The following is a 15,240-nucleotide window of genomic DNA, read 5'->3' as shown; positions in this document are numbered from 1 at the left end:
GTTATGAAAACTCAAAATCCTTACTGAGATGACATACAAGTAATATTAGATACTCTGATAGATTCTGCTGAAAAAGAAATGGTACTTAAGGCAGCCAAAGAGAGGGCAAGAGAAGATATTAGAAATGGGCTGGTAACAGAGAATTTAGATGTGAATTTCCCAATTGAGGATCCAAATTGGGACCCTAATTTATTGTGCGATATGAGGAGATCCAAATAAGAGTTCAGAATGCTGTGCCCAAAACGATAAATTAGTCCAAACTATATGAGGTTCAACAAGAAAAGAAAGAATCTCCCACTGCGTTTTTGGAGAGGCTTAAGGAAGTAGCAAAGAAATATACATACCTCCAAATGGATACAGAGCAAGCAAAGGTTCGGCTCGCTCTCATATTCTTGGGCCAATCACAAGATGACATTCGTAGAAAATTGCAAAAATTAGAAAGAGAAGAATTAAAGAATTTAGATAAGTTACTCGAGGTTGCTTGGAAAATATATAACAATTGGGAAAAAGAAGCTAGTAAAAGGCAGCAGCAGAATCTTTTGGCAGTAATACAGGGGAGAGGGAACCCAAATTTCAGGGACTGTAACAAGAATGGTAGGGGTAAGAGACAAGTTACCCAAGAGTTAATCCTGAATCAATGTGCGTACTGTAAGCAGGAGGGGCATTGGAAGTGAAATTGTCCGAGCTTGAATAACCAGTTTGACCAAGGCAATCAGTTCCAGCAGGCTACTAAGGAGATGGTCCTGGGAGACTATACCAGTTGACTAGACGTAGAACCGGGAGAACAAGTTAAGGAACCTGTTATAAATATACAGTTAGGGCATGAAGAGGTCAGATTTCTAATAGATACGAGAGCTACTTTTTCTGTATTGAATGATTTGCAAGGACAAATTGAGGACAAGGAAATGACAATAGTTGGCGCTACAGAGAAAGAAGAAAAACGGCCTTTCCTGCAACCCCTAGATTTGTGGTATGGAAACAAGATTATAACACACGAATTTTTATATGTACCTGAGTGCCCAATTCCGCTTTTAGAGAGAGATTTGCTAGCGAAACTTGATGCGGTAATTATTATATAACCATAAGAAGAATAGTGAGAAACTATGTTGGAAATTCAGAGAGAAGCTAAATTTATGTATACAATAGAACAATATAAGTTTAATAATTAACATGAAAGTTATGTAACAATAGAGTATAAAACATGATCATTTCGGATGTATAGTCAGAGTCAGATTTAGGTTGAATATACCCCAATTCCCAGAGCTCTTAATAAAAAGCACTGCATATAATCCCCCGTGATTATGTGTTTTTGAACACTAACAACCTAGCCACACTGGACCTGGTGCATCATACTGTGCCTAGTGTCCCATGGCTGACAGACTGATGGACAGACGGGGCCGTGTCTCACAAAAAGAGAGGTCTAACTCTCCCCTGCCACACACACAGGTGTTTCAAAATGCCTCCAGACATCAAACTTTTCCTGTCTCTGACACCAACCCTATGCCATGGCCGGATCCCGACTGCCAGGGCAAAGGGGGAGGCTCTGGAACCCCCACAGGGCCCTTGTGACATCCTGGTGTTGGGAACACAGCAGAGGAAGGGTTTGGGACAGGGGAAAGCAGAGTCCAGAGCCTCCTGAAGGCCATCAGAGCACGGCAGGTCCAGGGCCCTGCCAGGTCCTCTGGTGGTGGAAATGTGTTGGGCACCACTTCTGGGGTTGGTTTCTTTTTGGTGGTTTTCCCTTAAAATCATTCATTCTTTGACATTTTTGACTCTGAACCTGATTGCTGTTGTTGGTTTTATTTCCTCTTGTGGCTGTTTTAGGAAATTGTTCTTCTCTCAGCCCTTTGGGATCTTTCTCCCTCCACAGGGAGGGAGAGGGGCAGTTTTCAGTGGCAGCACACACACAAGTGGGAGCCCATGGGCAGGGACACCCAGTTCCCCCCAGTGTCACAGCACATTCCCGTTGATGTCACTGGGTTCCCGTGGTCACCCCTGGGGTTCCCGCAGCTCCGCGTAGGTCACCTGGGGATCCTGGAGGGTGGTGGCACGGGGGGACACTTCGAGAGACGGGCTGTGGGATCTGGGTGGGGTGACACTCGTGGGTGACGTGTCCCTCTGTGTGTGTCCCCCCCATAATCACTCCCTGCCCTCTTGGTGACCACGATGTAGGTGTATAGCACCTCCCCCACCTCTGGGGGAGCCAGGTGATCCGGGGGGGCCCTGAGGGAATAAAGGGGATATGTGGGAGGGAATGGGAGGACTTGGGGGTTGGGGTAAAACAGGAGAGTGTGGTTTGAGCCCCCCACCTACCTTTCCTCGTTCTTCCTGGCAGCTTCAATGGAAGCAGGGGAGGAGTGACTGTGGGGTCCCAGGGCCCTGACCCCTCTCGAAGTTCCTGAACTGCCTCAGGACCGCCAAGAATCTCTGAAGGCCCTAGAATCCATGAACCTCCCCAGTGTCCCTAAACAATTCACACTCAAGAACCCAAATCCCAGAAGGGACACAGACCCACCCAAACACCCCAGGGCCTTGGAAAGAATCCCCAGCATCCCTGCAGGACCCTACAGCACCTCCTGAAACCCTACAGGACCCCCAGCCACAGTTACAATTGTGACGCTGTGGGTAATTCCCTATGGTTTCTCCAATTCTGTGGGCCTCTACAGCTATCTGGGACCCCCGTTCCCCCATTGTCACCCACCCACACAGTGCCACCAGTGCCAGGTCACAATGACACCCAGGAGCAGGAGCAGGAACAGGAACAAAAGGGCCCCACCAACCACTGCGGCCACTGCAAGAAACAGAGGGGGACACATCAGGGTCACCCATCACCCCAGGGGTCCTGCACTCCCTGGTGACCCCACCTGTGTCACCCCACCTGTGACCCAGGGTGAGCCAGGTGTCACCTCCAGGGCCAGCTCAGGGCTGAGTGCCCAGAACACGCAGTGCCCGTCCTGTCCCAGCTGGTGGGTGGCCACGCACTGGTAGGTGCCCGAATGTCCCACATCGATGTCCCTGAGCTCCAGGAGGGGACCCTGGGCCACCTCCTGCCCGTTGTGCAGCCAGGTGAAGGTGACAGGGGCTGAGCCCACCCACACCGAGCAGCTCAGAGTCACATTGTCACCTGCACGCACCTGGTGTGACAGGGGACCGGGGATGATGGTGGCATTGGCCACAGGCACTGTGGGGACAGAGACAGGGGTGGCACTGGGCAAGGTGGGATGGGGGTACCGTGGGTGGGGTCATCCCCAGCCCGAGGGTCCCGCTCACCCAGGACGGTGACATTCAGGGGGTCACTCTTGACCTCACTGTCCCCGTCACTGACCCGGCACCGGTACTGGCTGCTGTCATTGTCCCCAACGTAGCGCAGCTCCAGGCAAGGGCCCGTGCCCAGCAGTGCTGCTGAGCCCTCCCGATGCCTGGAGAAGGACAGGGGACCTGTTCCTGTGGCCACTGCACAGCTCAGCACCAGGCGGTCCCCGAGTGCCACCTGTCCCCCGGGGGTCTGCACCAACAGGGCCACCCCCGAGGGCGGGACCCCTGCAGGAGTGTGGGAAATCTGGGGACAGTGAGGGACAGGGGGGGATGTCAGGGAGGGGCAGGGCAACTCCAGTGAGGGAGAGGGAGTGCAGAGATTGGGGAAGGGGGACTTAGAAAGGAACCCCAAGAGATGATAAAAGGCTCAGGGAGGGAACACCTGGAGAGGCAGGTGGGCAACACCAGGAAGGGTACGGGGACCACGGGAGGGGATGGTGAGACTTAGGGAATGTGCGGAGACCTCAGAGAGGGGTGAAGGGACCCAGGAGGGGTACGGGGACATGATGAAGGATGGAGGGAAACACAAGCCAGGAATGGGGGGACCTTAGGAGTGACCCGGGGCAGCAATGGCAGGACACAGAAAATGCACCAGGGAAGGATGGGGGTACCCATGTAGGGACTGGGGGTCCCAGGGAGAGACATGAGAAAGGATGGGGATAGCCAGAGAGGGATCTGGAAAAGGTTGGGTACCCCAGAGCAGGCATCAGGGAGGTCTGGGGGGTGCCAGGCAGTGTGGGGGACCCGAGGCATCTGTGGGGGCTCCCCGTGCCCATCCCCACACTCACGGTGCACTGTGATGTGGAGCTGGGCGCTGCTCTTCCGCACGGTCCCCTCCTCAGAGTGCACCTCACAGTCATAATTCCCCGAGTGGGAGACCCCTACGGCGGGCACCAGCAGCTGCGGGCACCCCTGCAGGCCCCCCACCACCTGCCTGTCTCGATAGAACACGTGCAGGAGGGGGCTCGGGGCCGCAGGGGGCTGGGGGTGCTGAGGCAGCTGAGATTCAGGGGGGACCCCCCAGTGAGCTTGCGGGGACACCCCAGCACCGGCACCGAGAAGAGTTCTGGGAAGGAGAGGAGAGGTGAGGACTGTGACTCTGAGTGCACTGGGAAGTGGCTTTGGGTTTGTCAAGATATTGGAGTTCCAGCCATGTGGGTGCTCACCGTGCACTGTCACTGTTACTGCTGCTGACCATGACTGCCAGGATCCCACCAAGCCCTCACATTGGTAGCCGCCACTGTGGGGCAGCAGCAAAGGTGAAAGGGACAGCTTATTCCTCTTTAGGAACATCCCGAGATCCTTGTCCTCCCGGTAAAATCGCACCCTGGTGAGATGGTTGTCCTGCCAGCAGCAGCAACATAGTGTCAAGTGTCGGCAGTGCCTGTGCTGGCACCTGCAGCACCAGCTGGTCTGTGGGAGAGGAAGGTCACATCTCATTGATGAGACTGGTCTGAAGTGGGTGCCCATAACACCGGGGACATGTGGGTGCATTGGGGTGCTCTGGGGTGCACTGGGATGTCCCTGTATGCAGGGCACTGGCTCTTGTCACACAACAGGTGTGAGGCCACCTTCAGAGTGGAGCCCACCCTGACCTCTCAGAGGCCGCCCTCATCATTTAAGATCTCCCCTCACCATCTAAGACTGTCACGGGAGGGCTGTGCCTGGTGCTGGGTCTGTCACGTGTAGTCACCTCTCTTGGTGACACTGAGGTGGTGGCGTCCCTGTTGCCACCAGCGCTGGCTGTCCTTGTACCAGGTGGTGGCACTGGCAGTCCCCAAGCCCTGGCAGGTCAGTGTCACCTGGTCCCACAGCACCACCAGCCTCCAGGGGGGCTCCACCAGGAGCTGGGTGGTCTGGGCACCTGCAGGTGACAGGGGACACCAGTCTGCCAGGGCCAGTGTGGGGCTGGGGACAGCGGGGTGGGGCCATGACATCCCCCAGGCACTCACCAGCGAGGCCAAGGGTCTGGGCTGGAAGGGAGAAGAGACAGGGCTCAGTGGGGGGGGCACCATGGGGACAGAGGCACATGGGGTACAGGGTGTGGGGGCTGTCCCCAAACTGTCCCTGTGGGGACAGAAGTTCTTGTGGGAAAGTGTGTGGGTGGTCCCCAAAAGTTTTGTAGAGGCAGGGGGACATGTCTGTGTCACAGCCACTGATGCACAACATCCCTGTGGCACAGACAGCTTGGGAACAGGGACGCCGAGGCCACGCTGGGCTGAGGCAGAACATGGGGACACTGTGGCCATCTGGGCAAGTGGTCACCACGGACACAGCCCATGCTGGCCCAGGTCACCCCCACCAGCTCATGATCCCATCCCCATGATCCCATCCCCATGGCCACATCCTCACCGTTCTTGTCCCTGCATCCCAGTTCCCTTGTCCCTATCCCCAGAGCTACCTGAGCCCAAAGGTGCCAGTCCCCACATTCCTGTCCCCACATCCCTATCCCCAAATACTTGCCCCCTCTTCCTGTCCCCAAAGCCACTCTACATCCCCAGTCCCACCCAGGTCCTCTGTGGGTAACATGGACTGACTCTGTTGGCATTGGGAACCTCAGGGGATCCCACAGCCCCCCTGTGCCTCCTCCCCTCCCCATCCCCAGGGTGTCAGGCCCGTGCCCGGGGCACTCACCCCACAGGAGCAGCAACACCTTCCCGGCCATCCTGGTGTCCCCAGCCATGTGCACTGGCTGTCACTCCCTGCTGTGGCCACCGCTCCCCTGGCTGGCGGCTCTTCGGATGAAGGGGAAGGAAGCGAGGTCACATCTTGACCTCACGCGTAGGTGGCCCTTGGTGGGGGCAGGGTGGGGGCAGGCAGGGGACATGAGTGGGTGGGACACAGTGGAACATGAGGTTCCCAGGATTGGGTGACTTGGTGGGATTGGGGAGGCAGGAATGGGGTCACTGGGAAATGGGGGTGGTGAGGAGGGGGAATTTCCAGCGAGGGGGATGTCATGGGAATGGGCGTCCCTATAGCTGGACAGACTGAGGGATTTGAGTTCATGGGATGGGGGAATGGTGGTTTTCAGGGGATGGAATGAATTGGAGGTCTTCCTTGGGAATGGGGTTGATGCCGAATTTTGCCCCAAAAGGCGAGAATAACTGCTTAAGAGACTCAGCCTAAGTCAGATAAGCAGGAGGTATTTTATTACGACGCGTCGGAAAAATCACGAAGTGGATTTCTGAGTTCACATAGCAAAAGCAAGCCTTATATACAATTTTGGGTATAGGATTTCATCAGATCAGATACATCATCATGCATATTCATATGGGGCGTGGTATAGGCGGAGCGTGGGCGGAGCGTAGGTGGAGACATCTCTTTTGGGGAATTTTCAGGTGGTCGTTCCTGTTGCCTTCATCATAGATGGGGTCTTTCCGATGAGTCTTCCTCTTTAAACTTTTGAACCTCTTCCCTAATTTGGTTAATTCCCGGTGTACTTGGCTTGGTCTCCATAGCTTGGCAGAGTTCTTAGGGTCAGTTTGACATTGTTGGCTCTGAACATGCTTAGCCCATCAGTTCCCCCTATCCCTATCTCCTTCCTGTCCTTGTGTTCCATGCTTTAGCTGATTAATTGCTCTATGTGTTTCCTAATATTATGCCTTCTTCAAATGCCTCACATTCTATGTTTTAACTCATTATTTCTTGGAGGCTATCTGCTTTGGGGCTTCATTCCCCCCTTTTCTTATAGCTTACGAATTCTTTCGTCAAGTTCTGGTCTCACAGGACACTGATAGGCTCGTGCCATTGCCCAAATCATTTGGGTCCTCTTCATTATGCCCCTTAGTCTCCACCACAAGCAAATGTTTGTAAGAGTTAGTAATAACAAGGCCATAATTACTACTAGCATTGGGTGCACCAGGTAATGGAAGACCTGTGTAGCTGTTGGGGAGTATCCTGTAAAGATGTCCCACCAGTGATGCTGGCCTACTTGTTCTATTTCGGTCAGGACGTTCTTTATTCTTTCTGAATTGTGTTCTATCTGCCATACCATTCGTTTAGTTGTTTGATTCACCTTTTGCACCAATTTCTTTACTTCAGGGTGTGCAAGCATTGCTTTGAGAATTTTGACGTCCATCCCTATTTGTAATTTCGGTATCTCTTGATATAGGTTGAAATTTGCGTTAATTAGCTGTTGGGTAGTTATTGGGACAGTGTAATGAAAATCACAACCTATGATCTTGGTAAAGTTGCATGCACAAAAGTTAGTATTGTTAGTCTCTGCTAGGCAATTATCTATAGTGACGTTGTCACAAGCTGTCCTTACGCAAGCACACCCATTTCCTATATAATAAACTTGTGATTGTGTTTTATCATGCGGAAGCATTTCTAAGGTGCATACACTATTTTCAGCATCTAAGCATAAATCTTCGGCTTCTACCACAGCATTTTCGCAAACATAGCCTAGTTGTCCTCTAGGGATGCATGCTTCTGTGCTAACCGATTGCCACTTATTTTTGGTGTAATCATAACTGGCCCAGACGTTATGGTTTATTGGCCTGACAATGACATCTTGATGTATTGTCCCTAAAGTGAGGATGGGAAAGATACCTCTTTCCTCTGCCGCACTAATGGTGAGGACATAAGCTTCAACGTGTTCTTGTTGAGGTTCATAAGTGAAATTTACTAATTGCCACCAAGCTTGATGGTCCCTTTCAAATCGTGTAGTATGATTGTCCTTTAATATTGTTTCCCTTATTTCTTGAGGTAATATACCTGCCGTTCCTTCTCTCATTATTCCTGCCGCTACCGACTGTACCCATTGTTGCGTCTGAGAGCATTGGATAGCGAGTGCAATGTCCTTGCCAAGTTCCCCTGTGTAGTTAGCGAGCTTCACAAAATCCTCTGCAGTGTGGTTCGCTACCATGGTTAGTAATTTCACCACCAGCGATTGTGTTTCAGCTAATGTAAGCATGGATGTACTGAGAGGCACCTTAAGCTTTCCTAAGCTCGATGTGACGGTACTTAATTTGTTTACTAATACCTCTTGATCTATTGTGTTTACTATACCAAATCCGGTGCCAATCCACCCACTTAGATCTCTTTTTGTTTTTCTGTGATGAGACCTTGTCGCTAGCCATGCATTCCATCCCTTAAGGCTTTGCTGTATAAATGGTCGGCAATCCTTTTGCAAATAAGTAATATCGGTGCGAATGTTCATTTGCACCTTTTTTAGGGAATAAGTGGGGTCTAACAATAATTTTAGTTCGTTAGATTTTCTTATCACCTGAGGCCCTATAAAGGTTAGGTTGTGTACTGCTTTACACTCCACTGGTAGGGTGGTTTCTTGAGGCAAGTCTAGATCTGGATACAATGGGATCACGTCTTCTGGTAATTGTATCCTATAATCAACAGCACACCCGAGAGCACGCCCGAGGGAGCTAATATCCTGTCCCAGTGTTTTCAACTCCCTTTCACATGTGAATGTCATTGACTGATCCAATCTAAATGCCATCTCACACAGTGCTTTTCCTCCCTCAGGACCACTAGATATTACAATTTCTCCCGGAGAATGAAGAAGGGGGTGAGGGTCATAGGTTATGTTTTGAGGGCGTAGCTCCCCAAGTGAATCTTCTCTATAAATCACCCCCTTTATCGGTTGTTGTGATCCAGGTGGATCCTCCCTGAAGTCGCTCCACTGACATGAAATTGGGCCTTTTTGCTGGATCCAGACTGTGGGCCTGCCCATTTTTACTGGACTAAAGGTAATTAGGTTATGTTTAAAGGCTGGCATCAAGGGTTTAATTGTTAATACTAGCCGCCTTGTTTTCCCTTCCTCTGGGTCAAGTTCTCGACACCCAATTTGGACTTGGTCTCCCTTGTATGCTACCATGGAGGGCTGATCCCACACTTTACTTGCATATGGCTGATTGTTACGTAAGGCATAAACCTCGAAATAGGGCCCTCTCGTTCCCAACTCTGGGTGGATACACTGGTGTGCATGAGACCATGGGTCTATTGGGGCAGAGCCTTGGGGAAGCACTATTATTAGTCCAATGATCAGAGTTGTAAAGGTTTGGGGTGGAGTCGGGGTCATAATGTCCGGCTGTCAATTTTGTTTCTTTTGGTGTTCTCGTTGCTTGGTGTGAATTTGTTTTACTCGTAAAATAATCTTTTCTAGTTCAGTGTCTAAATCTCTTTGTTTTTTAAAGGGTCCAATTTGGTCACTTGTTAGTGGATGTCGTGGGACAGAAGAATAGCAACGGGTCGATAAAACCTTAGAACGACTAAGTTTCAAACAATATTGTAACCAGCGGTGTACTTTCCAATGGCACCACCCTAATACAATTTGTTCGGGAGCTTCAAACAATTCCCTAGCCTCTAAAATGGGTCTGTTGGCGAATTTTTCTAAGGCCAAATAATCGTCATTTTCTCTTGCTTCTTTGCAGCTACACTCATAACATTGGAGGTCCAGTAAACAACTTTGTACGTTCCAAAATTTTCTATCACAACCTCCACAAAGAAATCCAATTAGTCCCACACAATTTCTTTCCCCACACCCAAAACACGGCTGATCGTGAATAGGGTCCTGTGGGTCAGGTCCTTGTTGACTGTATGTTTCAACCCACCCTGTCCACTGTATTGGCGTGCTACGCAATGCAGCTCTAGCTTCGGCATTAAATTCTGCTATGAGGGATAAAGGTTTTGGCAAAGTCAATGTTAGTTTATGTTGAATTCTCACGTGATCCTGCGGAGACAGCTGACTCAGAAGTCTGTACATCTAGGGCAGGTTTGATCTCCTCTTGTTTGTTTTCCGGAGCTCTCTTGACCCGTGAATAGTGGATCCACGTAGGTCGCTCCTTGATCCGAACCGCGGTGAAGGTAGTCAGCAGCACTTGGAAAGGTCCCTCCCACTTCTCTTGTAGGGGTTTTCCTAAAAGATTCTTATGGTCTATATCGGAACAGACTGTTACCGGGTTTGGTCACGCGAGGTCACCTACAGACCGTGAGACACCAGTTTGCCAGATTCGTGCAATCGCAACCGTAGACAGTGTAACAATTGCAGGAGGTCACAATTTTCTTCCGGATATCTATCAACTTATTCTCTTCTAAAAATTATAGAGAGAGCAGCAAGATATTTTCTGTAAGATTTTGCAACAAACACATAGAACAGACACAAAAGATCACCGGCTGACAGACCTCTTCAGATAGCAGTTTCAGTTCTTAACCCTTAATTCACAGTATTACAACATCAAACACAATGTTAAAACAGTTTCCCATACAGACCAAAAAATACCAAGATAAACAAACACTTCTTTCAGCAGGACTTTTGTCCTTTTCTCTACAAAAACAATGCCGGGAATCTCCTGGCAAACCAATGCTAGCAACAACCCTGGCAAACCAATGCTAGCAACCCAATGGGATTCGTTACCGGGGCGTCCCCCAGCTTTCCCTTCGGGCGGTCACGTCTGACCCCCGTTTCCCTACCAATAAAACCAATAAACAATTAAAATACCTCTTAATTGAAGCAGGAGATGCAGGGAACCCTCCGTCCACCAAGGCGCCAGTCCAGGGGGGTCTCTTCTGACAAAAAAATTCGTCAGGGGCGCCCAGAGAATCCCGACCCCGGACCCGGCCCGGGAGGACCTCAGGGCCCGGATCTCCTGTCTGGTCCCATCTGGGTCGCCAGAAATGATGCCGAATTTTGCCCCAAAAGGCGAGAATAACTGCTTAAGAGACTCAGCCTAAGTCAGATAAGCAGGAGGTATTTTATTACGACGCGTCGGAGAAATCACGAAGTGGATTTCTGAGTTCACATAGCAAAAGCAAGCCTTATATACAATTTTGGGTATAGGATTTCATCAGATCAGATACATCATCATGCATATTCATATGGGGCGTGGTATAGGCGGAGCGTGGGCGGAGCGTAGGTGGAGACATCTCTTTTGGGGAATTTTCAGGTGGTCGTTCCTGTTGCCTTCATCATAGATGGGGTCTTTCCGATGAGTCTTCCTCTTTAAACTTTTGAACCTCTTCCCTAATTTGGTTAATTCCCGGTGTACTTGGCTTGGTCTCCATAGCTTGGCAGAGTTCTTAGGGTCAGTTTGACATTGTTGGCTCTGAACATGCTTAGCCCATCAGTTCCCCCTATCCCTATCTCCTTCCTGTCCTTGTGTTCCATGCTTTAGCTGATTAATTGCTCTATGTGTTTCCTAATATTATGCCTTCTTCAAATGCCTCACATTCTATGTTTTAACTCATTATTTCTTGGAGGCTATCTGCTTTGGGGCTTCAGGGTCATGAGCAATGGAGATCCTGGGGAATGTCAGTACTGGTATGGGGATTGCAAACAGGGTGAGATATAAGGAGCGAAGGCCCCATGGTCAGGTTCCCAGGGGAATGGGGGTACCAGGGATGGGCAGTGATGTGGGGAGCCTGTGGGTCAAAGCTCCTCCCCTGGATGCCTCAGATTTTGGAGTGACCCAAAGCCAGCACAGCCCCCACAAGGTGCCAGTGGCCTGGACGTCAACCCAGAGAGATTCTGAGCTGCTCTGGGTCTGTGCCCCCCAGCCTCCAGTGATTTTTCCCTCTCTTAATTCCATTTCCATGTGGCTGGAGTGGCCGGCTGGCTCCTGAAAATCCACGACACGCAGGATGGTTCCCAGACCCTTAGTGGCCAAAGTGCTAAGTCGGGCTGGTTTTTATACTACCATGTGGCTCCTCCAAACTGCCATACAGAAGCGGGGCGGGTGACTTTTGTTTGCCAGGGAAATGGACCGAGGTTTGTTTCTGGGGACCTATGGCCTGGAGAGGCCGGCTGGCTCCTGAAAATCCACGATACACAGGATGGTTCCCAGACCCAAGGTGGCACCAGTGCCTGGTCAGGCTTGTTTGATAGTACCAAGTGGCTCCTGCAATCTGCCATCCAGAAGCGGGGCAGGTGACTTTTGTTTGCCAGGGAAAGGGCCGTGGTTTGTGTTTGTGGGCCTGTGGCTCGGAGTGGCCGGCTGGCTCCTGAAAATCCACAATACGCAGGATGGTTCCCAGACCTAATGTGGCACCAGTGCCATGTCAGGCTGCTTTGATAGTACCAAGTGTCTCCTGCAATCTGCCATACACAAGCGGGACAGGTGACTTTTGTTTGCCAGTGAAATGGACCGAGGTTTTTGTCTGGGGGCCTATGGCCTGGAGAGGCCGGCTGGCTCCTGAAAATCCACGATACGCAGGATGGTTCCCAGACCCATAGTTGCAAAAGTGCTAAGTCGGGGTGTTTTTATAGTGCCAAGTGTCTCCTCCAATCTGCCATACAGAAGCGGGGCAGATGAGTTTTGTTTGCCAGGGAAAAAGGCCGTGGTTTGTATTTGTGGGCCTGTGGCTCTCAGTGGCGGACTGGCTCTTGAAAATCCACGATACGCATGGCTCATGAAAATCCACAATGGTTCCCAGACCCAAGGTGGCACCAGTTCCAAGTCGGGCTGGTTTGATACTACCAAGTGTCTCCTTCAATCTGCCATACAGAAGCGGGGCAGGTGAGTTTTGTTTGCCAGGGAAAAGGGCCGTGGTTTGCTTTTAGGGGCCCGTGGCTGGGAGTGGCCGGCTGCCTCCTAAAACTCCATGATACAAGGGAGAGTTCCGAGATCCAAGGTGGCACCAGTGACTAGTCAGGCCGGTTTGATAGTAACAGCTGCCTCCTGCAATCTGCCATCCAGAAGCGGGGCAGATGAGTTTTGTTTGCCAGGGAAAAGTGCCATGGTTTGTATCGGGGGCCTAGGGCCTGGACTGGCCGGCTGGCTCCTGAAAATCCGCGATACGCAGGATGGTTGCCAGACCCAAGGTGGCACCAGTGCCAAATCAGGCTGGTTTGATAGTACCAAGTGGCTCCTGCAATCTGCCATCCAGAAGCGGGTCAGGTGAGTTTTGTTTGCCAGGGAAAGGGCCGTGGTTTGTGTTTGTGGGCCTGTGGCTCAGAGTGGCCGGCTGGCTCCTGAAAATCCACGATACGCAGGATGTTTCCCAGACCCAAGGTAGCACCAGTGCCAAGTCGGGCTGGTTCGATAGTACCAAGTGGCTCCTGCAATCTGCCATACAGAAGCGGATCAGGTGACTTTTGTTTGCCAGGGAAATGGGCCGAGGTTTGTGTATGGGGGCCTATGGTCTGGTGGTTTGTGTTTGGGGGCCTGTGGCTGGGAGTGCCGGGCTGACTCCTGAAAATCCACGATACGCAGGATGGTTTCCAGACCCAAGGTGGCATCAGTGACAAGTCGGGCTGGTTTGATAGTAAACAATGGCTCCTGCAATCTGCCATCCAGAGGCAGGACAAGTGAATTTTGTTTGCCAGGGAAACGGGTCGAGGTTTTTGTCTGGGGGCCTGTGGCTGTGAGTGGCCGGCTGGCTCCTGAAAATCCACAATACGCAGGATGGTTGCCAGACCCAAGGTGGCACCAGTGCCAAATCAGGCTGGTTTGATAGTACCAAGTGGCTCCTGCAATCTGCCATCCAGAAGCGGGGCAGATGAGTTTTGTTTGCCAGGGAAAAGGGCCGAGGTTTGTGTTGTGGGCCTGTCGTTGGGAGTGGCCGTCTTGCTCCAGAAAATCCGCGATACGCAGGATAGTTCCCAGACCCATAGTGGCAATATTGCTAAGTCGGGCTGGTTTTATATTTCCATGTGGCTCCTCCAATCTGCCATCCAGAAGTGGGGCAGGTGAGTTTTGTTTGCCAGGCAAAAGGGCCGTGGTTTGTGTTTTGGGGGCCTGTGACTGTGAGTGGCCGGCTGGCTCCTAAAAATCCACGATACGCAGGATGGTTCCCAGACCCAAGGTGGCAAAAGTGCTAAGTCGGGCTGGTTTGATAGTACCATGTGGCTCCTCCAATATGCCATCCAGAAGCGGGGCAGATGAGTTTTGTTTGCCAGAGAAAGGGCCGTGGTTTGTGTTTGTGGGCCTGTGGCTCAGAGTGGCCGGTTGGCTCCTGAAAATCCACGATACGCAGGATGGTTCCCAGACCCATAGTTGCAAAAGTGCTAAGTCGGGGTGTTTTTATAGTGCCAAGTGTCTCCTCCAATCTGCCATACAGAAGCGGGGCAGATGAGTTTTGTTTGCCAGGGAAAAAGGCCGTGGTTTGTATTTGTGGGCCTGTGGCTCTCAGTGGCGGGCTGGCTCTTGAAAATCCACAATACGCATGGCTCATGAAAATCCACAATGGTTCCCAGACCCATGGTGGCACCAGTTCCAAGTCGGGCTGGTTTGATAGTACCAAGTGTCTCCTGCAATCTGCCATACAGAAGCGGGGCAGGTGAGTTTTGTTTACCAGGGAAAAGGGCCGTGGTTTGCTTTTAGGGGCCCGTGGCTGGGAGTGGCCGGCTGCCTCCTAAAACTCCATGATACAAGGGAGAGTTCCGAGATCCAAGGTGGTACCAGTGCCTAGTCAGGCCGGTTTGATAGTAACAGCTGCCTCCTGCAATCTGCCATCCAGAAGCGGGGCAGATGAGTTTTGTTTACCAGGGAAAAGTGCCGTGGTTTGTATCGGGGGCCTAGGGCCTGGACTGGCCGGCTGGCTTCTGAAAATCCGCGATACGCAGGATGGTTCCCAGACCCAAGGTGGCACGTGTGCCAAGTCAGGCTGGTTTGATAGTATCCAGTGGCTCCTGCATTCTGCCAAGCAGAAGCGAGGCAGATGAATTTATTTTGCCAGGGAAATTTGCTGACGCTTCTTTCTGAGGGCCTATGGCAGGGAGGGTCCAGCTGGTTCCTGAAAATCTATGATAGGCAGGATGGTTCCCAGACCCAAGGTAGCACCAGTGCCAAGTCAGGCTGGTTCGATAGTATCAAGTGGCTCCTGCAATCTGCCATCCAGAAGTGGGGCAGGTGAGTTTTGTTTGGTAGGGAAACGGGCCGAGGTGTTAGTCAGGGGGCATATGGCTTGGAGTGGCGGGCTGCCTCCTGAAAATCCACGATACGCAGGATGGTTGCCAGACCCAAGGTGGCA

The 15,240-nt window shown here is 51.5% G+C and overlaps 1 protein-coding gene across 1 annotated transcript; it reads right to left on the bottom strand.

Moving 5' to 3' along the window:
• Window positions 1-1,989: 1,989 nt before the first annotated feature.
• Window positions 1,990-8,182, bottom strand: LOC131563685 (Fc receptor-like protein 2). The gene is given in 13 exon segments (XM_058813802.1): window positions 1,990-2,034; window positions 2,151-2,223; window positions 2,314-2,335; window positions 2,702-2,791; window positions 2,879-3,015; window positions 3,125-3,134; window positions 3,232-3,540; window positions 4,104-4,277; window positions 4,280-4,381; window positions 4,482-4,659; window positions 5,103-5,150; window positions 5,268-5,288; window positions 8,075-8,182. Coding segments are annotated over 13 exon segments (1,317 nt in total).
• Between the last annotated feature and the right edge of the window lie 7,058 nt (window positions 8,183-15,240).

Source organism: Ammospiza caudacuta, chromosome 13, assembly GCF_027887145.1.
Source record: "Ammospiza caudacuta isolate bAmmCau1 chromosome 13, bAmmCau1.pri, whole genome shotgun sequence".
Taxonomy (NCBI): domain Eukaryota; kingdom Metazoa; phylum Chordata; class Aves; order Passeriformes; family Passerellidae; genus Ammospiza; species Ammospiza caudacuta.
This window is presented reverse-complemented; position numbering and strand designations above follow the sequence as displayed.